Below are 27840 nucleotides of genomic sequence, written 5' to 3' on the forward strand. Positions count from 1 at the left end.
CAACCGACTATCAGAATACAAGCTGATCAGAACTAAGCAGCGAACCCCATCTCAGCTGGTCACTTTTGATAGTCCTTTCCTCCACATGTTTAGCACTGGGTTTTAAATAGGTATATGGAAAGGATAATACCTGTTGGAACTATTAATGCATAGGAAAGAAAATACATAGGGCAGATGGGATGAGGATATTGGCTACCAAGTCCTCCTTTTCACCCTGTGGCAAGGGTATATTGTTCACCCCAATTCCACTGGCTAGGTTTTCTCATTTTGTTGTTCCCAACCATTGTAAAATGTTATGTTCTTTCATAGGCAACCTCAGTAAATTGTGTGATTTGAGATGTCTCAAGGAAGACTTTTGTTATGACTATGCAGGGATCTGTCAAAAAACAAAAAGTTTTAGAAAACTGTGGGACATCAGAATGCAGAAAGGGCTTGGTGCTATAATTGTGAGGTGCTTTGCTGCCTGGAAGAGGCGCAAGGAGGGAGAGAAGTATATTAAAGGCATCATTTGAGCCAGGCCTCACTGAGGCTTAACCCCAGAATCCTTCATATTAATTTCCTATGAAAGGCATAGGAGCAGGTGTTGGAAAGCATACGACAACACTCCATCTAAATGTATTTTTGACCAGTTTGACTGGGTCTTTAAGTTCGACCCTATCCTGGTGCCACATGGGCAACTATGCTGGCTCATTTGGCCACCTCCAGCTCTCATATTCCAGAGAAAGTTCTTGTTGCTTGGCAACCTGTAATGCAAAGGTTTAAATGAAAAGAACTGCGTGAAGAAGCAAGTCTCTTTACAGAAGCACTTCACTTGGTGCTGCGCTCAGCTTATCTAAATTGGTGGCCGCTGTTTGTGTAAGCCTGCATCATCTTATGCCAACCTAGAGGCACTACTGATGCAAAAACATTGCTTTCTGCAGAGATCTTTCTCCTGTGGGTGTTTTCAGTACCTCATGCTGCATGGAATGGTCAAAGAGTTTCTGAGTGGCACTGACCATCCCCCCTCCGTCCCTTAATATTCTCTGCCATTTTTTATTTATCCAGACACTTTTGAGTCACAGGTGACCCTGCCAAGCAGTCCGTCTAGACTGAGAGTCATTCTCAAGCTATTCGACTTTTCATTTCCTCTCTACTGCAATTGGGGAAAACTCCCTCCACCTTCAACTAGGCCAGCTATGTCTATTTTATTTTCACATCTCCACAGGCATAGACCGGCTTGGGCCCTACATGCTACAGTTGCCTGGCAACAAGAGCTTGGCCTGGAGTATGTGAGTTGGAGGTGGCCAAATTATACGGCGCGGGACCACAATACCTGTTGGAACGCCTCTTCCAATACGAACCTGCCCGTACACTGCGCTCTTCATCGAAGGCCCTCCTCCGAGCTCCGACCCACAGGGAGGCTCGGAGGGTGGTTACAAGAACTAGGGCCTTCTCGGTGGTGGCCCCCGAACTGTAGAACAGTCTGCCCGATGAGGTACGCCTGGCGCCGACGCTGTTGTCTTTTCGGTGCCAGTTTAAAACCTTCCTCTTTTCCAGGGCTTTTAATCTAACTTAATTCTGTTTTAAACTGTATTGTAATTGTTTTTAGATCTCCCATTCTCTATATTTTATGATTCGTTTTTATTGGATTTTATTGTATTTTGTATTGATTTGTTGTTCACCGCCCAGAGAGCTATGCTAGTCGGGCGGTATATAAATTTAATAAATAAATAAATAAAATAAATAAATTAGCTAGCAAAATTGCCTAGATGGCAGAGAAGGGGAACTTAAAGACACAGGCCAACTGGCACATGGTCAGGTGAAGGGCCCCAACAAAAATACATTTAGTCATATGGGTGCCTAGAGAATATGAGAGTTGGCTGAGCTAACCAATATAATGGTTTAATATGTATTTATATTACTGACAACAATATGTTGTTGTTTGTTTATTTAACATGAAGGATCTGGCCTCTGCTCCAAGGGCTTACAGTTTAAGACTGCAATCTCAGGCTCACTTCACCAGATTTTAAACGTATCCTTGTATATTTTATATTGTTTTAAATGGATTGTTTAAGGCTCGAAGGATGCTGCCCAACTTCGCACTAATGAGCTTGGTGCGCCCCCTGCTGGTGACCAGCAGACTGAACAAAACTGCAACCGAGGGCCACTGCTGGCTGCAATTGGAGACATTCAGAGATACATTATTTTAAGGAGAAAGAGAATGAAAAGATTAACGCATAAAAAGATAAAGGCGATGTGTCGAAGTATGCAGAAAGGGATGGCCCTCTGAAGATTCTACGAGGCACTTGGGAAAGACAAAGGCATATTCCCACCCAGGATACATTCAAATTGCAGAGTAAAATCTCGAGAGCGTGTCTTGCATGTGCCTGCAGATTGTCCTTCAGAGTCCACTCGAGGTTGCTGCCAGACGCTGTGAAATTTTCACTAATAGGCAAAAAACCTTGCGGTTTAAGAACATACCTATAGCCCACAGCTATTCTATCAAACTTTAAAAAGCAGGGAAACTGGGCAGCTAGTGCCCAATTTCCCTGCTTTTTAAAGTTTGATAGAATAGCTGTGGGCTATAAGTATGTTCTTAAACTGCAAGGTTTTTTGCCTATTAGTGAATTTCCCTGCTTTTTAATCCTGGAGGTAAGAAATGGGATCCTGTCCAAGTTTCCTGAGAATGGATGGATCATTTGCATGCTTATTGAGTTCAATGGGATTTACTCCCCTGCAATCATGCTTAGGATAGGTGAAACTGACCATAGAGGATGGGGAGGGGAGGAGGAGGAGGAGGGAGGGGAGGAAATGCAGAGGGGAGGACTGGGAGGGGAGGAGGCAGGATGGGGAGGGGAGAAGGACAGGTTTGATCATTTGCATGTTTATTAAATTCAGTGCGATTTACTCCCGTGCAATCATGCTTAGGATAGGTAAAACTGACCGGGGGAGGGACGGAGGGGGGGAGGGCTGGAGTGGGCAGGAGAGGAGGAAGGGAGAGGGGAAAAGCAGGTCTGATCATTTGCATGCTTATTTTCAATGGGATTTACTCCTATGCAATCTTGGTTAGGACAGGAAACACTGACCATGGGGGAGGAGGAGTGGGAGTGGGAAGGAGCATATTGAAGGGGGGCAAAGGAAGGTGGAGGGGAGAGCAGGTTTGATCATTTGCATGCTTATAGAGTTCAGTGGTATTTACTTCCGTGCAATCATGTTTAAGATAGGTAAAACTGACCATGGGGAGGAGGAAGGGGGGGAGGGGAAAGAGGGGATTGGAAGGGGATGGGGAGTGAGGGGCAAAGGAAGGGGGAGGGAAGGGGCAAGAGGAGGGGATAGGAGGAAAGAGAAGGAAGGGTGGGTTTGATCATTTGCATATTTTTTTAGTTCAGTGGGATTTATTTCTATACAATCATGTTTGAAAATGAAAATGGGCTGCCTTCAAGTCAATCCCCACCCATGGCGACCCTTTGAATAGGGTTTTCATGGTAAAAGGTATTCAGAGGTGGTTTCACCATTGCCTTCCTCTGAGGCTGAGAGGCAGTGACCGGCCCAAGGTCACCCAGTCAGCTTCATGGCTGTGTGGGGATTCGAACCCTGGTCTCCCAGGTCGTAGTCCAACACTGACCCAGGGAAGGGGCAGGGAGTGGGAGGGGAGGAGATTGGGTGGGCGGGCACTGCACAGAAGGGAAGCCCCTTTCCTTTCCAAAAGGAAAACATTGTAAACAGAATCATTCTTTTTCAGACTTTCCCCCACCTTTTTATTCTACAGCAGACACATGTAGCCTCCCACTCAAATTTAAACCAAAGCTTTCCCTGGCCACATCCACACCAGGCCTTTATTTCACTTTGGACAGTCATGGCTTCTCTCAAAGAATCCTGGGAAGTGTAGTTAGTGAAGGGTGCTGACAGTTGCTAGGAGACGCCCTGTTTCCCCTCACAAACCTTCAATCAGAGTGGCTGACTGTTAAACCATTCTCTCAGGGGAATAGGAGTCTCTTAGCACCCTTCACAAACTACACTTCCCAGGATTCTTTGAGGGAAGCCATGACTGTCTCACATGAAATCAAAGTCTGGTGTGAGTGTGCCCCCCTGATTAGCCAAGCCCAGCAGCTGTGAGGCTTTTAGAACACTGACAGTTGGTTCTTACTGAGCATGCTCTGTGCTATCATTGGGTCCCAGCCAAAATTTATTAAATTAATTAAAAATCAGCCAGGCATTTTTAAAACTTTTAAACTGCAGCAGATGAAGGTCAGAGTATGGGGCAACGTTAGTATTAGGATTACAGGTACTCTGTGAACATGGCTGATTTTTAATGAATTTCAGCAGATTATGAGAACAGAGAAAAAAATCCAAAAGGGCTCTGAGGTTTTTCTCTCTCTTTTTAGACTTTGAACTCTCAATTCTCTCTGACTGTTTTGTTTATCGCCATGAAAACTGACAGGGTTGTTAAGCAAGCGTTTCTGAGCAGGTCTATAAGTTTTGTAAGGTTTTGTTTTGAAATGAGCTTATGGGAAGCCTCAGAATGGCATGGGGGATATTTTCCATTAACATTGTGGAATGTGAAAAATCCCTGCTGACTATAGTATACAGCCACTCTTGTGGCTGTATAATAATAATAATGCTGCCTGTGTTGTATGTCTGCCAGGACTTGGTTTCTCTCTGCCTACTTGGGGGAGGGCTGTTCGCATGGCGAGAGTCTTTGCATATAGAAAACTAGCATGTTACCAAGGTCTCAACCCGGTTGTAGCATGTGGTGTCCCTCCCCCCTCCCGTCTTTAGGGATTTAACGCCACCCCCAAATCTGCACAGCAGATCAGACACAACTGTTTCTGCTAGCTCGACCGTCCCTCCGCCCCCTTGTTTTAGAGGGCGCCCGCTCCCTCCGTCCCTCCCTCCCTCCGTGTCCTTCACTCCTTCCCTTCCTATCAGCTTCGAGGCTGCCGAGCCCACAGCGAATAAGAGCGGAGCAGAGGCGGAGCTTGTTTTCGGGCGGGAAAATGGCGGCCGTTGCTGCCACTGTGCTTTATGAGCGGTTGAAGGTACTCCGTCTTCCGGGTTGAGATGGGAGTGTCCGCGGGGCAGGGGGCGCTGAAGTTTGCGGTTGTGATGGAGCGGGATAGGGTTCGGCTGGGCGGGAGGGGCTTGCCTGGCTCTGCAGAGCAGGGATGGGAGAACCTGTTACCCTCAGGATGTGGTTGGATCCCCACTCCCATCAGCTCTATTGCCCAGTGGTCAGGAATGATGGGGATTGTACTCCAACAACACATGGAGGATAGTAGCTTTTGGTGCCTAGTGGATATGAGGTGGGGTCACCATAGGGCTAGTAGCCCTATTGCCTAATGGGGGGATCAGATGGTTCAGTGTGTGTGGAGATCTGACTCTTTGTGGAATTGGCAGAAATGCAAAATGATATGAATTAGATGGATCCTTGTTGAATTTGCCTATCTAGCTCCTTGCCCTGTTGTCTAAACAGAGCCTCCATGTGCAGAGGCAGTATGCTATTGAACACCACGTTTCAAAGATGTTGTCTTCATATTCTGATTGTGAGTTCCCAGAAACATAGGACTCTCTGTGGCTGGCATAGTTCATATTTGGGGTATGTGTGTCTTGTGGCTAACAGTGCATTTTTAAGCATTCAAAGCACGTTGGGTTCATACAACATGTAATTAATTGCTAGAAGATATGGTGATGGCTTGATGAGGGGACAGGCAGGCACATTTATGGAGGCCTTCTACCTTCCCCTTCCTGTGCAAAGTTGGGGCACAATCCAGTGGGATGATCTGCATAAGTCCCATCCAAACAAAGGGGAGTGGGCAAGATACTGCCTCTTTTCAAATGAAGCATGTGTGGGAGGCTTTTGATGGGTTGTACACTTTATTAAAAATCAGCTTCTTAAAATGGAAGGATCTGATGAAGTGGACTGTAGTCCACAAAAGCTTATGCCATAACTTAAGAACATAAGAACATAAGAAGAGCCTGCTGGATCAGGCCAGTGGCCCATCTAGTCCAGCATCCTGTTCTCACAGTGGCCGACCAGGTGCCTGGGGGAAGCCCGCAAGCAGGACCCGAGTGCAAGAACACTCTCCCCTCCTGAGGCTTCCGGCAACTGGTTTTCAGAAGCATGCTGCCTCTGAATAGGGTGGCAGAGCACAGCCATCATGGCTAGTAGCCATTGATAGCCCTGTCCTCCATGAATTTGTCTAATCTTCTTTTAAAGCCATCCAAGCTGGTGGCCATTACTGCATCTTGTGAGAGCAAATGCCATAGTTTAACTATGCGCTGAGTAAAGAAGTACTTCCTTTTGTCTGTCCTGAATCTTCCAACATTCAGCTTCTTTGAATGTCCACGAGTTCTAGTATTATGAGAGAGGGAGAAGAACTTTTCTCTATCCACTTTCTCAATGCCATGCATAATTTTATACACTTCTATCATGTCTCCTCTGACCCGCCTTTTCTCTAAACTAAAAAGCCCCAAATGCTGCAACCTTTCCTCGTAAGGGAGTCACTCCATCCCCTTGATCATTCTGGTTGCCCTCTTCTGAACCTTTTCCAACTCTATAATATCCTTTTTGAGATGAGGTGACCAGAACTGTACACAGTATTCCAAATGCGGCCGCACCATAGATTTGTACAATGGCATTATGATATCGGCTGTTTTATTTTCAATACCTTTCCTAATTATCGCTAGCATGGAATTTGCCTTTTTCACAGCTGCCGCACACTGGGTCGACACTTTCATCGTGCTGTCCACTACAACCCCGAGGTCTCTCTCCTGGTCGGTCACCGCCAGTTCAGACCCCATGAGCGTATATGTGAAATTCAGATTTTTTGCTCCAATATGCATAATTTTACACTTGTTTATATTGAATTGCATTTGCCATTTTTCTGCCCATTCACTCAGTTTGGAGAGGTCTTTTTGGAGCTCTTCGCAATCCCTTTTTGTTTTAACAACCCTGAACAATTTAGTGTCATCAGCAAACTTGGCCACTTCACTGCTCACTCCTAATTCTAGGTCATTAATGAACAAGTTGAAAAGTACAGGTCCCAATACCGATCCTTGAGGGACTCCACTTTCTACAGCCCTCCATTGGGAGAACTGTCCATTTATTCCTTTCTGCTTTCTGCTTCTTAACCAATTTCTTATCCACAAGAGGACCTCTCCTCTTATTCCATGACTGCTAAGCTTCCTCAGAAGCCTTTGGTGAGGTACCTTGTCAAACGCTTTTTGAAAGTCTAAGTACACTATGTCCACTGGATCACCTCTATCTATATGCTTGTTGACACTCTCAAAGAATTCTAATAGGTTACTGAGACAGGACTTTCCCTTGCAGAAGCCATGCTGGCTCTGCTTCAGCAAGGCTTGTTCTTCTATGTGCTTAGTTAATCTAGCTTTAATCATACTTTCTACCAGTTTTCCAGGGACAGAAGTTAAGCTAACTGGCCTGTAATTTCCGGGATCCCCTCTGGATCCCTTTTTGAAGATTGGCGTTACATTTGCCACTTTCCAGTCCTCAGGCACGGAGGAGGACCCAAGGGACAAGTTACATGTTTTAGTTAGCAGATCAGCAATTTCACCTTTGAGTTCTTTGAGAACTCTCGGGTGGATGCCATCCGGGCCCAGTGATTTGTCAGTTTTTATATTGTCCATTAAGCTTAGACTTCCTCTGTCGTTACCACTATTTGTCTCAGTTCCTCAGAATCCCATCCTGCAAATGTTAGTTCAGGTTCAGGGATCTGCCCTATATCTTCCACTGTGAAGACAGATGCAAAGAATTCATTTAGCTTCTCTGCAATCTCCTTATCGTTCTTTAGTACACCTTTGACTCCCTTATCATCCAAGGGTCCAATCGTCTCCCTAGATGGTCTCCTGCTTTGAATGTATTTATAGAATTTTTTGTTGTTGGTTTTTATGTTCTTAGCAATGTGCTCCTCAAATTCTTTTTTAGCATCTCTTATTGTCTTCTTGCATTTCTTTTGCCAGAGTTTGTGTTCTTTTTTATTTTCTTCATTTGGACAAGACTTCCATTTTTTGAAGGAAGACTTTTTGCCTCTAAGAGCTTCCTTGACTTTGCTCGTTAACCATGCTGGCATCTTCTTGGCCCTGGCGGTACCTTTTCTGATCTGCGGTATGCACTCCAGTTGAGCTTCTAATATAGCTTCTATAACTTATTGTTAGTCTTTAAAATACCATGGGGCTGCAGCACACATTTCTTTTTATTAGACTTCTTGATCTTTGTTGTTGCAGGAATATGTTGGGTTTTCAGGTATACAAAATTCTGTGTTAAGGGGAAAGTACAAAAAGTATCTGAAAAACATCCATAATGCTTACTGAGCATGGTTGGCCCTGAATGCAAATGTCTCCAGTTTTGTTGGAGATTGGCTTATCACGCAGCCTTGAGACACAAGTCAAATTGATCAACCAAAAAGCTGGATTGTTACAGTCTAGGAAATCTGGGTCAGGGGTATGGGGTGAGTACAGTGGGACTTAAGGTATGCCAGAAAAGGCCTTGAATGTGGTTGGGTTAGATCTTAGACTGGGGAATTTGGTGCTGAAGGAATTTGACGTTTTCCCATCTTTATTCAAGGCTGATGTCTGGAAACTTGATTCTGACATATAGGATCTCCTGCCTCTCATATATGGTTGACAGAAGACTTACTTCAGTAATGTACATAATATGCTTTGAACACTTTCCCCCCCAAAATGTTTAATTATTATACAAAATTACAAATATTAGTACACCTGCAATAAGAACCAAGGTGGGCTTTTATCCAAACTGTGTTACATTTCACGATTTTACATACTAACTCAAAAAATAAATAATCTAAACTCAATTAGAGACATACTTTTTTACCCAAAATAATTTCTTTGAACATTTTGTTCTTGCATGTTTGCTGAGTATTATCGCTTAAAGTGGAAAATAATTTCTTTCCTTGCTAAGTGTATGTGAGGGTGGGAAAATCAGCATCTTTGTCTTTAAGACAATGGTAGAGTGTTGCAGAATATGAGTGAAGCCTACCTCCCCTGGGTTTCACTTTCTCACCATCCCATAGGAACTGGGCTGCCCTGCACTAGATGGTGTCTACCTGTCAGAGGGTAAAGACATACAGAAGTTGCTTTGTACCCCCTCTCCTCATCGCCTGGACATAGTGGAATGGATTTGCATCAGGTAATGGTCCTTGCTATTTGATCCTTTCTCTGTTAGCATCTGTCATTCTCTCCCTGCTTCCTAGACAGGATTAGCTTTCCTAAACTGTGTGTTCAGCTCCTATTGGCTATCTGTAGCTTGAACCCATTGCTGCTTTTATTCTTCATTTATGTGTCTAAAACCAATGTTGCAGCTAGAGCCAAAGTCCAGGGTTGTACAACCCAGCACACACATCCATCGTCATATGACCACACAGATAGCAGCAGATAATAAGGGCAGCCATGAACAGACTTGGCATCAGCACTGGCTTGACAGGGCTTACTGGGCTGGATGCTGCTCACCACAGCATCCAGATATTTTTTATATTTAAAAATATATTAGGATTGCAAGATAGCCAGACATGTACCTGGTTACAAGGGCACATTTTATTTGCGCTTTAAAATATGTTATCCTTTTTTTACAACAAAATGATGCCTATTCCTGAGTAAATGTGACTGGTCAGCAGGAGGGCAGCAGTAGCAAGCCCAGTTTTCCTCCTGAAGTCCTGATGGTGCTATTTTAATTGAGTTTTGAAGGATGACATTGCATATGCTCTGAGTATATTTTTTATGAGGACTGGCAAACTGTTTTTAATGCTTTTTTCTCTAACATAAGAGGAATGTAGTATAACATGTTGTATAGTAGTGGTGGTTGCAGGAGTGGGAGGGAGAAGGGAACTGTTTTATTGTGTCTCACAACTGAATGAGACCGTCTAAAGAGGGGGGGGTGTAAGACTATTAAGTCCAGGGTCTAAAATTAGTTGGTTGCCCCACTGTCTAGAACTAAATGATTGCAGAACCTGCTCCATTTTTAAGGCTGATGGTGGGCTACATAAGGTTTGCATCTCACATAGTTAGAGCTGCTGCTATTCCCAATTCAGCTCTGATTCCTTCTCCCTTTTCACATTTGCTGCTCAAAATGTGTACCTGCTGCAGTGCTATATGTGGCAGCTATGGCATTTTGAAACTAAGTGTTGGACTACGACCTGGGAGACCAGGGTTCGAATCCCCACACAGCCACGAAGCTCACTGGGTGAGCTTGAGCCAGTCACTGCCTCTCAGCCTCAGAGGAAGGCAATGGTAAACCCCCTCTGAATGCTTCTTACCATGAAAACCCAATTTGTAGGGTCGCCATAAGTTGGAATCGACTTGGAGCAGTCCATTTCTCTGATTTCTTTCCTTTAATGACTGGCCACAAGGTGGTGTGCAGCACAATAGCAGCCCACTTTTCTAGGGAAATGATCTCTGAGCTTCCTGGGAATTTTTGTGTATTTGCTCTTGTCCCTTTGCTATGGACACTTTTATCAGTACTGTTTACCATTCTATTGTGCCCCTTCTCACTTCTCTATTATGATTTTTTTTAACCATAGATGCTTGTCTTCTCAAGCCCAATCAAGTGTTTTTTCCTTTGTGACTTCTCTATCCCTCAGTACTTAGAATTAATTTGTTATTTGTAGAGGGTTGGGAAAGAATTTTGTCTGGCTGCCTTTTCCCAGTACCAACGGTGACTGTATAGCTGAAGCCAAATTTGGAGCAAATCTGTATCATTTTGCAACTGTTAACAGTCCTGCAGCAAGGCTGTGATTCTCATTTTGCCCTCCCTTACAGTGTGTATCCAGCCCTCCGAGAGCAGTTCTCATCTCTCAAGGAATCTCAGTCAGATTTAAAGATAGAAGGTATGTATTGCAGTTGTGTTGACGGACAGGTAAACATTGCCATTCAGTGTGATTTGTTGGAGCCCTATTAAAATGTGTTTGTAATGTGAGCATGCTTGTGTTCAGAGGACCTGCACATTGCAGGGTGGGGAGAGTTGTATTGCATCCCTGTGCTCTTTGTGCAGGCACAAATTGTGTTGCCCTATAATCTCCTCATCCATGGAGTCCAGGGTAAGCAGAGTTGGGTGTGATTGGCAGATTTTGTCCCAACCTGTTTGTCCCATATAAATGAATGGCTGCTCTTTATTTCTTTGGGAGAGGAATAAAGTGATAACATTTGGGAGGTGGAAGCTAAACTTGCCAGTGATGTCCACAGATGGGGACAGGTCAGCTTTGCTCTTCTGTCAGTCATATCCTACATTGCCACTCCATGGGAACAACTGGAAACTGAGCCAGCAGCTGTCCATGTTGCAGATGAAGACATGAAGCATAGCCTTCTCTTAGATTCTGTTTTTGGTCACACTAAAGTGTAATGGAATTTAGAACTAACTTTATTTACAGATGAATAGATAAGTCTGACTAGAACGAGATTCCATCTAGACTTTGAGTTGGATGATGGCACTATGAGGCTAGGAGGAGGGTTTCTCAAACTGGGGAGGTTGTGAGCTCTTGAACGGTAAGTTCCGCAGAACTTTTAAGAAGCAAATAGAAGGTCTTAACCCCATTATATGTGTACTGATTAAGCATACCTTCTAGGGAAGACACAGGAAGCTGCCTTATACCGAGTCAATCCATTGGTCCACCAAGCTCTGTATTGTCTTCACTAACTGCCAGTGACTCCCAGGATTTCAGACTGTGAAAATTGCCATCCTTACTTGTGGGGATTGAGCCTGGGAACTTCTGCGTCTTTAGCTGCAAATCAACATGTACTAACCAACCTATTAATATGCACTTAATATATCAGAAACACCTAATGTACAGAAAGAAATTTGTGTTTAATAAGTTGGTCTCCTCTTGGGGATTTCTAAATCGGCTTAGGCTTTCACCCCAAAGTAAGCAAAGAGAAAACATAAAATGGGGAGTGATAGTAATTTTTTAAAAAGAACAGGACAGGAGGACTATTTCACTATCTATCAGCACCACCAAATTAATACTTGTTGCCCCCTGCAAACGCGTAGCATAGCAGCTCCTGGGAGGCTGGAAGCTGAGCTTGTGCATCACTTAGAAATGCTTGGGGCTTCTTTAGCTTGGGGCTAGCACGTATCCTCCGCCCTAGTACTCTTCTCTCTCCACCGGGCTCACCTCTGGTATCTGAGCCCATTTGGGAGAGAAAAGGAGTTCTGGTGATAGACTGTGGAGAGGGCAACCCACAGAAAGGGGGAGTGTCCAGGCCCCCTAGCCTCCTTCTGTTCTAAAATTCACCACCAGCACCATCTGCTTCATATCTGCTTAATTTAAACAGATGGGTCTCCCACTGTTGTCTGTAGCTTGAGCCTCAGAAAGGTGAGCCAAGGAGGGTCATCATGTTCTCTATAGGAAACAAAGGATTCATGGATCAACTAGCACAGCAGTCCTGTAAGCATGCTGAAATGGGGAGTGAATGTAGATGTGCAGTGAAGCTGTTGTAGGAATGACTTCCCCTAAAGAATTGGGATTTTGATGTGTCTTTCTGTACTGTCGCTGGTTAATTTATAAAATCCTTTCCCAGTGTCCCACCTCCCCCAAGACTGTTACTAAAATACTGGGAATATAGATGCACTGCAGAGCAATTGCTGGGTTTCCAGGAAATAGTTGACAAGTCAGTTGGCACTCTATCTCAGTCCACGTTTCGCTGCACCGAGCTTATGAAATTTCTTGCAGAATGTGGTATCTGCCATAGGGTTCCTGATTGGTCTGAAGCCTTAGCCCTGACAGAGTCAGAATTAAGGAAATGAAATGAACAAATCTCTTTAATTTAGGTGTTCGCGGTGAAGTATAGGTTTTCCTCTAGAGAACTTCATTTGGATTTTGCTTTATGCCATGCGACTCATGTTATGCCTAAATCTGAATATTGATAAGTTTTATAAACATTGAAGATTGCTGTGGGCCTCAAGACTGCTGCTTAAACTTTTTTCTTCAAAGCAAACCACACATTCTTTTCTTCAATCAAAGCGCATTCATAACTCATATTTTAATAACCATAGTCCTGCTTTTCTAATGTGACGGCTGAAGGCAAAAAAAGTTCTCTTTGGCACCAGCATCATTGTCAAACCCAGTGATATATTATGAAAATCATGGGCTCTGGGTCAGGGTCTTGTTATCCTTTTCATTAAATCTGCCCCTGGTTGAAACAGCCTTGCTCTTTGTTGTCAGAATAAATTAACGAAGTGTAGATACTCTTGACTGTTCCACAACCTTTCTGCAGACCACCTGAATGGAACATGCAAACTGCCAGTAGTTTGTGTGCCACAGTTTTGAGAATGGTGGTTTAATCCCAGCCTGTCTCTTGCAATTGAAGACTGCTGCCTCTTCTCCTAATAGATGTTGGAGATCAGGGGTGGGAAACCTCATGCCTCGGGGCCAAATTTATTGATTTATTTTATTATTTGATGTATATCCCGCCCTTCCTCCCAGCAGGAGCCCAGGGTGGCATGTGGGCTTTGGGGCCACACTGTCTGGCCCTTGGGACTTTCTCCAGGCAATAACCCTCAATGGTCCTGCTTTGTATCCTCTTTGAATGTTTTTGCCAGGCTGGAGTGTGTCCTTGGACTTTTGCAATGCCTCTTGCTTGTCTGGATAGAGAGCTAAAAATTACATTTCTGTCTCCAGCATTGGAAGCTCTCTTCCTCCAGGGTCTTCTCACAGTTTAACAAGCTGAATGTTTCCTCACAGATCTTGGCTGTGTAAATGCTTGATTGAGCTAGAGGGAACAAGGAAAGTGATCAAGCATCTGCCCCTGTATCTGAGCAAGGGGCCTAGAATGGAGCAAGTTACCTAAGCTGGTGCCTTGGAGGAAGCTGGTGCCATTCAAGAAAGATCTTGATCATGTGAAAGAAGGGCGTCAAAAGCAACCAAATGATACAGGGCTTGAAAGCAATTTATGACGCTGCCTTACACTGAGGCAAACTGTAGCTCAGTATTGTCTGCTGAGGCAAGGTCTTGGGCAGATGTCCCCAGCTTCTTATGCACAGGTAGGGTTGAAAGCAGACTTGATTGTTCTGCCACATTGGTTCCTCTAACCCAATACTGCCTATTCTGACTGCCATCGGCTCTCCAGGGGCTCAGGCAGAGAAGAGTCTGGCCATCACTTGTTACTACCTGAACCTTTCAACTGAAGAGGTCAGGAATTGAACCTGGAACTTTCTGGATGCAAAGTATGTACCTGAGCACTCGGCCAGGTTTTTCCTCAACCTTTGCAGCTGTTAGAGCTAGAAAATTGCTTTTTTAACTCAGAGTGTTGGGATGTAAGGAGTTATGTGCATACAGTACCACCGTTGATACTGTATAAAATTGTGGGCTACACCTAGTCATGCCTGTAAGCAAACTTTGAAGGAACTGGGTGTCATTCCTACTTGAGATTATCTCTGTGCCACTGCTTATGTATTCAAAATGGCACACAAGCCACACACAAGAGGGAGGTATTATTAGACTGGTAAGAAATACTGATTTTTTTTAAGGAGGGGGCAAAGCCCTCAAATTGGAAAGAACAAATCATGCATGCGTGTGCTGACAGGCAGAAGAGAGGAGAGGGAAGGAGCATGCTGAGGCCTTTAAATTTCTGCCCAGCCCTCCCACCTTGCTCTTGCTCTGCTTGAAGGGAAGGTGGCTGTGGTGGCAGGTAGCCAATGAAAAAGACAATCAGGGTGACAGGCACACAGCTTGTGGGTGAGGAATATGGTCTCTTGAGGTGGTGGAGGATGGTAGGGTGAGAAGGAGATGCAGAACAAGAATATGTGGATGCTAATGGTGTGAAGGAGCCTTAGGCCTTTGCCTCTGCTACCCACACTCACTGGCTACTGGTACTGCACATACCACCACTTTCTGTTCACGGGCAGCCTCCCTGCCTGAGCAAGGACTGCTTTGAAGACTTCCCACGCCCCCAAACGCAATGTTTTGTTGTAGGGTCCCTCTTATGCTTCTCTAGTGTTGAGATTCCTACCTTTTCTCTTAATGTGCCTCTTATCAAAAGCTGATGCACTGCAAAGTGGATTCTCAGGAAGCAGTCACAAATGACAATAGGAGTGTATTTTGTCTCCAAAGGATTGACTTCAGTGCAATGCAAGAAACAGCCTGTTTAAATGAAATTATGATCCGTAACTGCGTGGGAGCTAGTGTCATGTAGTGGCTGCGAGACAGAGCTCAGGACTGGGGAATCCATCCTTCAAATCTCACTTAACCTATGGACTCACTAGGTGGTTTCTGGCAGGTTGCTGTGCTTTAAGGTGCATTTTTCTATACTGTGAACAAAAGTAGGCTTAAAGAATACACAGTTCAGGTCTTCTGGTGCTAGAATAAGAGGGGCGTATTGGGCATTTGGACATTTCCTCTGGAACAAAATGACATCTTGCACATTAGGGGGGAAAGTACATGTGGTCTTTGTAAAGAATGCAAAAACCGTAATGTGTGATTTGGTTCAATATGATGTCCAAGGCTGGCTTCAGGGTTTTTTTTTGGGGGGGGAGATCAGAAACTTCTTAAGCATCCCTGAGGTAACAGGGTGGGGGTAGAATGCAATGCTGATGGCCTGTGCGACCAAGCTGTGTGCCTAATCTATTTTGCAAACATTTCCTTTTAGCTCTCAGGGGCATAACTAAAGGGCAGCTTCACATTCTCTTCCCCAGTGTGTGCCCTTTGGCTGTGCAGTGCTAGTTAAGAAAGCAAAGCCCATGTGATGATTGTGGTTCAGCTTCCACAGATCTCCTCAATGGGGCCCCATGCCTGCCTTGAGACTCTAACATCTGCTGTGCCTTGGCTCCAGCCTTATGGATCCAGCCATAGTGATGTCACAGTACAGTGATGGCAGCATTGAAAACCAGCTAAAGTGGTTTTCTGAAAGCAGGGTAAAGCAGTAGGATATAACTATTCAAAGTCACGCATCAATGTTCTGTGTGCCAAAGCTACCATACATAGGGCAGAGATGCAAAATGGGTAAATCCCGAGCTAGCAACTAAGTATCTGATGCTGGAGCATAGGGATTTGGAAATCTGATTGGCTTCTGTTAATGTAAGTTTGCGTGCCACCTAAGATTTGGTTCTTTTGACATTTTGCTTGATAAAGGATTATAGCTTAAATAAGGACATTCTGACATGGTAGTCAGAATGATGTTCACCCTTAAGGTAAAAAAGTTTGCCAAAACTTGCCAGAATCTGGAATATGATTGGATCAGAACCCTATGTCTGTTTCCTACTGAACATTGCCACCCACTCTTCCGGGGCAAATAGCCCAGAGGAGATTTGGGGTGGGTGGGCATTAATCCAGTGGGGAGCATGTTCTGGATTGAGGGCCCACATGCCTGTGTTTCCTTCAAAATAAAAGTGCCCAGCTTTTTTTTTTTAAAAAGTGTGAATAATGTAACCTTTGAGAGGGAAAAGAGGGAGAACGTGTATGGATCCTTCCATCAGTGTCAAAGATCCATCCCCCTGGGGTTCCTTACCCTCAGTACTCCAAGGGGGTTCTTTGCTTCTGAGAACAGTCCCCACCCCACTGGGTTCCCACTTCTCAGGCACACTTCTCCCTTTCCACGGAAGTAATTATCCCTGGTATTCACTGCCACCACCCTTCTTTCTAAATTCTTCCCCTTAGTGAAGGGACCTCAGAGAACTATGTGATTTTAGAGGGGTTTACCCTCACTAGTCAATCTGTATCGTTCAGCCTTCCAGCACTAGATTTAGAATCCTTAGTTCCAAGCCAATACACATCTTTTATACAAAGATTGTTTATTTAAGAGTAGATACGTTGGTATATACAAAAGGAGAAATAGTAGTTTGATTCCTTAAAGCTAATCACCCTCAGGCAGGCTACACATGGTCATTGGCATAACAAAAGGAGAGATGTTCAATACAGACACGAAACAAAAGAAAGACTTATCTTAACTAAGATCCTATACTTACATACAAGTAACTCTATTCCTTCGTGGAGCAGCCAGGTTCCCAAACGGCTGTCCCTGTTACATGTCAGCGAGTCGAGGTCCATGGAACAAGAGGGAACTCCGTTTTGAAAGAACCTTCTTCATATTTATGGGTTTCTTTTTCTCAACAAGGAGGGGGGAAAGTAAATAGCCATATCCCGCCCCTGCTGGGGATCCCTTCCTTTGAAGTCTTTGAAGATTGAGAGAGCGAGACAGCATCATCCAGGTGTCCCAATCTACAACATCCCCTCTTCCTGACTTTTAATCCCAGGAAGCTGATAAGGGGCAGTACCTAAGAATCAGTTGCATTTCCTTGCAAGGTTGTAAATTGCCTGTCTGACACTGAGCTTCGGATCTTCCCCAGTAGGGAATCTTAAGGAGGCCACAGGCTCCCAGAATTCTCTCTGGTTGCCTCACTTCAGCTTGACCAAAGTTAGCTATTCTTGACAATCAGTGCATCCATTCTCTGGCAGTTGTCATTTCTTTTAGTAGCAGCACAGTGGTGAAGCTTCACTGCCACAAGTGTGCCTCGATCACTGCATACTAGCCTAGGATTCTTGCCCTCTTAGAAGTGAGGTGCTATTGCTTTAGCGGTCAACTTGTCCTTCCAGTATCAATCCTGCCATAGGGAAAGCAGTTAACACCCCATCTGTTATGGATTACCTGTGGGAAGGGCCCATAGGTCAGTTGCAAAGCTCATGCCTCTGTTAGTTGCTGCTGTTCCACTTCTGTAATTTGGCTCTTATGTGTTGGAGGCAAATTGGCTGCCTTAGAGCTTTGATAGCAGACAGGTGTGAGAGAAGTCTGCCTTGGTAGCAAATAGGTAAGAGGTAATCTCCTCCCTTATATATCCAACCAGTCACTGCACTCTGCAGGAGAGGGCACCCTGCAGATACCATCTTATCAGGAGGTCCACACACAATGTCTGATTTGGGTTTTTAGTGTGGTGCCACCTACCCCTTGGAAGTCCCTCCCATTCTATAGCAGGCAGGTGCCATCTCTGTTGCCTTTTTAGTGTGTGTTGAAGACTTTCCTCTTTCAGCAAGCCGTCTAAAGTGGAGGCCTTTCTCCCCAGTCAGTATCTGTATTGGATTTGAAATTGTTTTATATATGCAATTGTTTTATATGTGTTTTTTATTGTATTGTGAAATTTGAGATGCTTCATAGGAAGAGATTCATAAATGGTATTAATTCAAGAAAAGAATGATCTACATGTGCAAGGACCAGGTTTAATCCCTGGAATCCCCAGTTAAGTCAATCTCCAGCAGCAGATTTGGGAAAGGAAATCTACTCTGCCCAAGTCCCCTGAGGGCTGCTTCCTGGTAAGTGGGCATGCTACACTGGACAGGCCGGTGTTCTGATTTGTACAAGATGACTTCAGAATGCACAAAGTCCTTCGTAAGTTCCATTGGGAATAGGAGTCTGGACCATGTTGCTGTTAGAAGAGTTAATAGTTTTCAAACAGGTGCCCCAGTCCATGTTTAAGTCTAGGGGAAAGTATATGTGTGCATGTGTAGATGTGAACATGAACGACAAGCTAACTAAACTAAAACTTCCTTCTGTGTCTTGACAGGAATGGCGAAGCTGGGATATGACTTGATGCTGTGTCAAGCTGATGACCTGGATCTCATCAAGGTAAGCACCAGGGGAATTTCTGTGGAATGAAACTATCTCCTTCACAGGCAGGTTATTTCATTGCTCAAATGTTTCCTGAAGATTTCACCCCTACCCCCATTTTAATCTAAAGCTGCTGTCCTCTAATTTCAACTCTCTACTGCCTGCTTGATCTACTGACACAGAATAGGGTATTTTCTTCTTCTTCCTGGGGTTCTTTTTAACTATTTTGAAAGTTCAGGTTCTACTATGGGGGGGGGAGTAAAGGGTAGCATATCCCTCTTTCAGCTTTTCTTCATAGGCTTTCCTTTCTAGAGCCTTTGCAACATGTTTTGTGTTCAGAGGCATAGTGGACCTCTGAATATAAGCTGCTGAGTATGGTGGACAAATGGGGCGGGGGCAGAAGGGATGTCCTGTTTGTGTACTTTCTGGAGGCCTTGGCCAGCAACAGCTTGAGATGGGATGCTGGATTGGATAGGCCCTCTGTCTGTCTGCCACAGCAGGGCTAGTCTTCATGCCATCAACCTTATATAGTGCCCATACTGAATGCCATGCTACAAGTGAGGTGCTACTTAGGCCCTATAGATGGATGCTCCTGCTTCCTTCCTTGGCAACAGTGTTCCTGTTACCCAAGCCAAACATGACCTCTGCTTTTTGTGTCGCATTATTTTTAGCTGAGGGTCTTCAGCCCCCCTCGCAATAATTGGAGAGCTATGTGATATTTTCACAGGGAAAGGTCTGTGCCCAGAAGCAGCTTCACTTCCTGGAACAGCTACTTGTTGTGATTCCTCCTCAGGGGAACTTCACAGTATCCAACTCTATATCGGACTCCAGCACGTTTTCCAGGTGAGAGTGTGTATTCAAGCACAAAGAGCATCATCATCTCCCTTGCCAAACAGCTGGATCTTGTAACCATTGTGCTAGAGGGATCTATTGGATTTATGGCCCTTTGTGCAGAGCATTTAGCTTCACCGTCAGTCATGCTGAGCAGGGCCGAAACTGGTCCTGTTGGGAAAGCGTCTGGAATTCTATGCTTAATGAGATGCCAACAGTTTCTGGAGCCTGGATTAAATTAGCACATCGCAACTGTGTCCTTGACAAATTGGTCCTGGGTATTTTGGGTTATAGAATTCCAAGTGTGTATTTTTTTAAAAAAAAAAATTGTGGACCAGGGAAGGATTAATTAAATATTTGAGACAGAGTTGTCAGATGGACAGGAGCTAGGTGACTATTGTGAGGGTCTTGGACATATTGCAGATACTGGCAACCCAGCCCCCTCCCCCCCGATTCCTAAGATCCTTAGCAAAAACGCCCCACATAGAATCATAGAATCATAGAGTTGGAAGGGGCCTTGTAGGCCATCGAGTCCAACCCCCTGCTCACAGCAGGAAATCCACAGCTAGAGCATCTCCCGCAGATAGCTGTCCAGCCTCTGCTTGAAGACATCCAACGAAGGGGATCCCACCACCTCCCTAGGCAGTCGGTTCCATTGTGGTTCTTTCTCTGTAACCATGAGGAGTAGAGACATTTCCGGTGCCGGGCCCTACATGCACAGGCATGCCACTTGTCAAGTTTCATAAGCAAGTGAAAGAAAGAGAAGAAACAACCTCAAAAGTACACGAATAAATTTTGAGCTGCAAAACATGGGGGCAGCTGAACAGATGAAGGCATGAAATGGTGTCCAAATGGTGCAGCAAGACTCTTTTACAAAGTGTTAGCCCTCCCAGGGGGCAAGGCAGGGGAGAGAAAGATTTTGTTGTCTGAAATGGGCCAGCACTGAACCACTTTCTTCAAACTGTGTGTAAAACAGTTCCTCTGAAGAAGCTGGATCAAGTGCTCTGTAAGGGGTTCCCTGACTTGAAATGTTTCGGGAGTCAGTTTCAGGGTCCAACACCTCTTGAAGCCACTTCCTTCTCTTTGTTTCCTATACTGGTATCTGATACCCCCCCCCTTATCACTAAGGGCCCTGTTCTGTGCTCAGCACTCTGGCTTGTGCCATCCAGCCTCCACCTACCAGAATGCTCAAGCATTCCACACAACAAGATGGAGCTCTGAGCCTATTCTTCCTTTTACTATACCAAACCAGCATACCCTTCCAGTAGCAGGGTTAGACCCCTGCTTTCTTCATTTCTAGACCCTTTGCTCCAATTAACTAGTCTCTGATCACCTTTGCAGAGCTAGGAACAGAACGGCAGGATGCCATGTCTTGGCACTACTGCCTCTGTAGCCTGTCTCTATAGAGCCCCCAACTTCCTCTTCTAGCACAGAGGAATCTTTCCAAGAGATAGCCAAGAAGAATGAAGAGTTCGTCAAGCAGGTTTTCTCCAGCTCTAATCTGCAGGCTGTTTTGAACCCAGAGTCCCATCCCTGGAGCTCAGACATCAAGGCCCTCCTGTTGAATGAAGAAGTACAGCAGAAAAGGTGAGCTCCCTTGTTCCTGTGTCCACCTTGTGCCTGTGTCCACCATCTGTGGAAAAGAAAAGAGCCCCCCAGTTCTTATACTGAGTTGTTTCTAAAGCTAGGCTAAAGCTGTCTGAGCAGCTAGGTCAAAACCAGAAAGGTAAGGACTTGGCTAATGTAAGGCTGGAAACCCCATGAGTTGGAACCCCAGATCTCATGGCTCCCCATCCTCTTCATTCCCAATTTCCACCTCTTCCCTTCTTCTCAAACCAACGGTGGAACCCATGAGTCCTAATGCCCAGCCTCCTTGGCTATGTCTATAAAGGTCCCTTCTGTCAGTGACTTCCCACGAGGAAACCCTGCTAGAGGCACTGAAGGAGCTGGAAGAGATGGTGGCAGCCCTGCAAGAACTAAGAACAGAGGTAAGTAGACTGGTCTATGGCAGGGCAAAAATTGATGTCTTCCAATGAGTGGGAAGGATGGGGAAGAGATTGCTACTTCATTGGTCATGTGGAAATGATGAGGTGCATTTGCACTGCCTGTGGCACCCCAAGTTCTAGACTGATCATCGTGGGACATTGGTGTGCATGTAGACCTGATTCTGGGGAGACTTACAGTCTCACTCACCTCTGTAATTCACAGATTATTTACTAACAATATTATTTATTTATTTATTTATTTATTGAATTTATATGCTGCCCTTCCTCCTAGAACAAGCCCAGGGCGGTAAATAAAAACACTGTAAAACATCTTAAAAACAAAAGACAATATTAGAATATTTGCTAACAATTTAGGGTATAAATGTAATAAATAAATAAATAACAATATGCTCACTGACAGCAGAGAGTGCATCTTGAAAAATGGCCATAAAGATGGTAGGAGAGTTGCCATCCCTTTTTCAGGTGCTGTGGTTTTCCTCCACCTGTAACTCCCTTGGTCCCTGCCTTCTTCCTCTCTCCTTATTATGTCAGCCTGCCCGGACCTCAGATGAGGTCTGTATCAGAGGACCTTCTCTGTATGCCTCCTCCAAGATATGTCCAGAGAGTGGCAACGAGGAGCAGATCTTTTCTGTGGTTAGTTTTGTTTATCGCTTCCCACAACCAGTGGTAGCCCTGAAGCGATTTGTAAAACAAGGGCATAAAAATGCAGACATAAAGTATTTAATAAGAGATCCATTAAAACAATACCATACAGTAGGGCCCCATTCATACGGTGGGTTATGTTCCGGACCCCCACTGTAAAACAGAACTCATTGAATAGAATGGTGCATGATGTCCAAAAACCGCCGTAAAGGCGGAACAAGTGCCGTGTGAGTGGGGCTTTAGTCTAATTGCATCTAATTGAGACCGCTGCATTAGCGAAGCGCCGTAGAGTGGGACCCTACTGTACAAATATGCTCAAGTGTTCATTCAGTGCAACATGGTGGAGTGGGCACCATCTTCACTGAGCTTCTGCCTCCTTCCCCTTGCTATATGGCCTGTGGCCCTGTTGTTGAATGATAGATCTGCCTCTCCTGTCCTTTTTTTAAATTGGCTTTAGTCCACTTTTTCTCTCATAGTTCCTCCCGCTTTGTCACCTTTTTTCCCCCCTGGCAGGTATTGTAGTTTTCTAAAATGTGCCTGACATACTGTAGTGTAATGGCTATAGCTATTTTCTTTAAAAACAAAAACTGCACCGTGGGCCATCTTGGAAGCTGATGCTTTGAATTTTCAGGCATACGAACAAGGGGGAGAGAAAGTGAAGAGGCTTATTATAGTGGCCACTGATGTGTCTTGGCATTACAGGCCTGCTTATTACTGCCGCTCCTTGGTGGGGGGGGGGCGGGGAATATATAGTGTATGTTTGTGTAGTAAAAGGCCACAGGTTCCTCATACGCAGTAGACCACTTCTGTCCCTCTCAATTTTCTAATGGTACCTGTCCTGCCTTGACTAGTGAAGTTGTCCAGGTGGAATATGGTGGATGGGAAGACGGAATTCTGTCCACCACAGGCATCAGGGAGGTTTTAATGATACAAGATATTCCATAGTTGTAGGGCAACTCGCACTTTAAACATGCCTCCACTGGGGATCATTTCTCTTCCAAGGAGTAGAATTGCCCCTCTCAATCCTTTTTTAAGAACAACAAAAAATAATTAAAATGCCTAATCAAATGGCTTCCCATCTGGTCCTTCTTGACTCTGCCCTCTTGCATCTTTGTCTTCTATACATCTTTGCTACTTGCTTGTCTTAACACTCCTCTGCATGTAATATGAGAAATCCAAATTAAGATTGGGCCAGGTTGCTGAGTACTCTGTGTTTAACATGTGCATTGAGGCTCTTCTTTTTGAGGAGGGAGTGAAGTCTTAACAGCGATTGTTTTCGTGCCCAACAGTGACGGAAGACGGGGACATGCCAAACTCTGGCAGTTGCCCTGAATGTACAACGGCTTCCTTTAACAGTCATAAAACCATGCCTTTTTCAGTGTCCCTTCCTACAGGGGGACCTGGCTAATGCAGATGCATCCTGTGACAATGCCACAGCTCTGCAGACCCTCAAGCTGATTGCTTCTGATTTCAACCAGCTGCTTGTGGCCTTCAACCAGGTGTATGAGAGTGAGTTGCAGAAGCATTGCGAGCACCCGGCGCCTGTGCTGAGCTGTTGTGACCCCCTTTTCCAAGCAGTCCACCTTAGCCTGCTGCTATGTGTGCAGGTGAGATTGGAGTGGCAGGGGAAGAGTTCAGGGTTCAGAGGCCAGGTGGCTGTGGCTGTAATGTAGGGAAAAGGCCTTTAACTCTGAGATGTAGCCCTAGTAGCTCCATGTGTGCGGAAATGTTGAATGTGGTACTAGTCATTTGAAATACTAGCACATAATGTGATTGGTTTCCTAGCAACCTGTTTCCCCAGGGCTTTTACACCTTTTCTAAGGCTAGTGCTCACTGAGTTAGTAAAACCCATGTCTAGGTGGTACCACTTCAGCCTGATGGTGGGGGCTAACATAATGGACTGGTCCTCTGTGTGAAGTAATCTCTAAATGGACATGTGAATCTGGTTAGAGCCCTTTCCCCTCACCCCTATGTCTACTTTTCTATGTGCAGGTATTGTATGGAGGAACATTCCATTTTGTGAGCCCCCAGCTGCAGACTGATGTAACACAGCCCAGACACTGGTTTACCACCTCAGTTGAACCAGGCCCCAGAGTAAACACCTCCAAATGTATATCTACATCTGCAGACATTTAATATCCAAGATAGAATTGTAATATATACTAGTTCATGGTTTTGTGTGTCTGTCTGTCTGTGTCTGTGTGTGTGTTTTAAGACCAAGGCAAACATGACCTTATGGCATCCTAAAGACTAACAGATTTATTGTGGCATAAGACTTTAAGGATTCAAGCCCACTTCAGATGAATTTATTTATTTATTTGGTTGCATTTATATACCGCCCTTAGCAAATAGCTCTCAGGGCGGTAAACAGCATAGGGTAAAATACATATATATGAAGAGTTATCCTCAGTTAGTAGATGTACACATTACAAAAAATGGGTACAAAAAGGGGGACGCTATAAACAGTGGAGGCAAGGAAATGTAAAAGGCAACAATGGGTCTGCAGAGCTCACAAGATATTTTTCATCTTGTATACTGTTGGCCTCTGCAGACCTCCTGCTCTCTCTGTACATTTCATGGCCCCACCATTTATTCTCTTGCCAGAACCATGTGTATATGTGCTGGATGGTTCATGTTTTTGATGGAAGTGTGTTCTAGTCCATGAAAGCTGCCATAGGACTCTGCTGTATTTGTTGCAACAGGCCAACGTGGTTATCCTCCCCTTTCAAATAAAACTTAAAAATGATGTTGTTAATTCCTCCACCCCACCCTCCTAAAATCCTGCAGTCTAGAGCACAAGATACTAGATAGCTAGCAGTGATGAGGGCACCAGGCTAGTGGGATGGTGCAACTGATCAGGTTCTCTGGTTTCATCCATGTTCCTACCAACAGGAGCTGCAAGGTCTGACCCAGGTTACAAAAACTTCAGAGTGCATTGTGAAGACAGTGAAACGGCAGCATGGGGAGAAGGGGGTTTGGAGTGGCAGTACCAGAGCCACACTACGTGAGTATTAACCCCTAGTGAAGATTGCTGCTGTCTGCTTGGTTCCCTTCCCTGCAACCACCACCTTGGTTTTGAGCCTGGCCCCTCTAGCATTCCACTCTCCTCCTACAATTGTAATAGCTCCCAACTGCAGCGCTAATCATCAGACTCCCTTGCCACTTGCATCCAAGCAGAGATCACAATGTGGGGATGTGATCTGTGACTGTGATGCTTTCTTACCTCTCGTTCGTTCTGACCTAGCCTAACTATGAAAAATACCACTTTTTCAGAGAGTGGAAATTTGGGGGAAGCTAAAAAAAATCCATTTTTGGAGTTAGGAAGAGGGAGAAAGTGTTAAGTATAGGACAAATCAGGTTTTTCCTGAGTCGTGGCCCCCAGCAGTTGGAGCAGTCAGTCCCTGGATGCCCTTCTTTCTAAGCATGTAGGTTCATTCCATAAAGGAAGCCACAGACCTGAACTTACAAGATCTGAACAGGGTGGTTTATAACAGATGCTGTTGGAGGTCACTGATTCATAGGGTCACCATAAGTCGAAAGCGACTTGAAAGCACATAACAGAAGGTTCCATAGCAGAAGTATGCGGAACAATGGGAAGTGGGAGGCTGTCAGGCTCAGAAGCAAAGAAACACACGGCTCTGGACAACCCCAATACCTCTAGCAGTTATTACCATTGATAGCCACTATTTTACTTTTTCAGCTTCCAAACTTAAAGAGTTGCAACAAAAATATGAGGCCATCCATGCTGCGCTCAAGGACTGCCAACAATCCTGAGCTCTAGTGGACTGCACATTGTAGGTTATTTTGGGAAGAAGGAAAAGACTCCCATCTTTCACATGGAAGGCACTGCATGCAGATGGGGGAGCGTGGAAAACATTGCCTGTTGTATTCTAAAGTGTAAATATATTTTTCTGTTATTTTTTTCTGACAGGTTAAAATTAAAGAGCATTCTGTTTGTACTTTTGCCCATATTTCATTGTGTTGAGGGAACAGTCTCCTTGGTCTTTTGGGCTATTGTCTAAATGCAGTTTTGATTCCTCTACTTTTTTTTTTAAGCAGCCCAAGTTGAAACTCTCATCTTAACTATGTGGTTTCCTGTAGTACTTTTCTGATTTTTAGTTCAGCAACTATTGGGATAAGTGAGCATCTCTGCTCTTCTAACCCCATGTCTGCCGTCGGTTTAATTGAAAAGGCCGATAGCTTTAGTTTTCATCACTGTCAATTAAGCACTACGCCAGTTACCTCTCTATATCTAAGACACTGGGGTGGAATTCAACATAGCGCTAAGTCTCTTGTACAATCAATCCAAGGTTCACACAGCCTTCTAGAGCAGATCTGGGGAAGGTTGCAGCATGTGCAGAGGAAGGGGGGAAGTCCCACTGTGCAAGTGGAAATTCTTGTGCTGATGGGATGTGGTGCTTGAATACCACCCTTGATTTTTAGTTATTAGCTTGCGTCTGTCACCTAGTTGATCAATCTGGCCTTGGTAAGAATTAAGTTTAAACAACTTAAATTGATTTCCAAATCACATTGGTCAGGTTCAGATATTTGTCTGCAGCTTCATAAACCAATGCTAGAGTTTCCCATTATGTCTGAAGAGGAGAACTCTGGGTTTATGTCAGGATCTCCAGAATGAAGCCAGTCTGTGACAAGAGGGTCATGGATTGTGAATAGCCACAAAACTTGTCCCTGGCTTCATAAACACAGAACACTGGCTATTAACCATTGTTAGGCAAATTAGCTAGTGCATACAGATCGAGCACTTCTGCTTTGCTTCTCTCTTCCTCTCTGCAGGGCAACAATCAGAGCTCTTGGTTTTTTTCTTCCAAACAAGCCTTGGCTTCCTGACCATGGCTGGTTTGGGAGAAACAAACAAGTGCTGGTCTGGGTGCAGTGCTAAGCCAATTGCTCCATGGTTTCTTTCTCCTAAGAAGGAGCAATGCGGGGATGCTCAGGCTGTCATAGAATAGTCATAGAATAGTAGAGTTGGAAGGGGCCTATAAGGCCATCAAGTCCAACCTCCTGCTCAGTGCAGGAGTCCAAATCAAAGCATTCCCGACAGATGGCTGTCCAGCTGCCTCTTGAATGCCTCCGGTGTTGGAGAGCCCACTACCTCTCTAGGTAATTGGTTCCATTGTCGTACTGCTCTAACAGAAAGTTTATCCTGATGTTCGGTCAAAATCTGACTTCCTACAACTTGAGCCCATTATTCCATGTCCTGCACTCTGGGATGATCGAGAAGAGATCCTGGCCCTCCTCTGTGTGGCAACCTTTCATGTACCTGAAGAGTACGAGTTAATTTGCCTGACCATGGCTAGTGGCCACTGTCACCTCCAACTGTAACCTATGTTCATTGCAGACTGAATGATTCTGTAACTGTGGAGGATTCCATAAAACAGTTATTCCTAAGGCAGTGGTTCCCAACCTGGGGGCTGGGATCCCCAGGGGGCCACAAAGTAATCCAGAGGGGGCCACGAACAGTAAAGAAATGAATTATTATTTTTTAAAGACTTCACTACCTTGACGCTGTCTGCTCCCCACTGCTGCTGCAGATGACATCTCCCCTTTGCTCCAAACGAGAGGGGAGGACTTTGCTGAAGTGCCTGAGCATCTTTCAGGCACGGCAAGAGCAGGCATCTGCCTTATACCACACATAGCAGATGCCAAAGGAGGCTGAGGGAGAAGCGACCAGGAAGAAGGGGGGATGACTATCCCAGGTCCTCACACTGCTGCTGCTGACGCCCTTACTCAGAATGAGAGTAAGGCCTCATCTAAGGCCCTTCTCTGAGCTCCGACTCACAGAGAAACTTGGAGGGTAGTA

At 44.9% G+C, this 27840-nt stretch overlaps 1 protein-coding gene across 4 annotated transcripts; it reads left to right on the top strand.

Annotated features, from left to right (window-relative positions):
* Window positions 1-4824: 4824 nt before the first annotated feature.
* On the top strand, window positions 4825-25978 carry HAUS7 (HAUS augmin like complex subunit 7). 4 transcript variants are annotated; one of them, XM_061614242.1, is made up of 11 exons: window positions 4947-5018; window positions 8564-8639; window positions 9030-9145; window positions 10771-10838; window positions 18497-18558; window positions 19268-19383; window positions 20800-20958; window positions 21263-21359; window positions 23399-23626; window positions 24912-25023; window positions 25720-25978. In XM_061614242.1, the coding sequence occupies exons 2-11, from the start codon at window positions 8568-8570 to the stop codon at window positions 25791-25793; spliced, it is 1104 nt and encodes a 367-aa protein (XP_061470226.1). In that variant the 5' UTR covers window positions 4947-5018; window positions 8564-8567; the 3' UTR covers window positions 25794-25978. The 4 variants fall into 4 exon arrangements, with proteins under 4 accessions (XP_061470228.1, XP_061470226.1, XP_061470229.1 ...); XM_061614245.1 differs by having other exon boundaries at window positions 23519-23626; XM_061614244.1 differs by lacking the exon at window positions 8564-8639 and having other exon boundaries at window positions 4825-5018.
* Window positions 25979-27840: the final 1862 nt, after the last annotated feature.

Source organism: Rhineura floridana, chromosome 3 (genome assembly GCF_030035675.1).
Source record: "Rhineura floridana isolate rRhiFlo1 chromosome 3, rRhiFlo1.hap2, whole genome shotgun sequence".
Lineage (NCBI taxonomy): Eukaryota > Metazoa > Chordata > Lepidosauria > Squamata > Rhineuridae > Rhineura > Rhineura floridana.

Excerpts from the sequence above, each read along its gene's own strand:
- HAUS7 (XM_061614242.1), top strand. The coding sequence starts at position 8,568 with ATGTCTGGAAACTTGATTCTGACATATAGGATCTCCTGCCTCTCATAT. Across the intron at positions 21,360-23,398 it reads TGCAAGAACTAAGAACAGAG|TGTCCCTTCCTACAGGGGGA; the intron begins GTAAGTAGACTG and ends TGCCTTTTTCAG. Across the intron at positions 23,627-24,911 it reads GCCTGCTGCTATGTGTGCAG|GAGCTGCAAGGTCTGACCCA; the intron begins GTGAGATTGGAG and ends TCCTACCAACAG.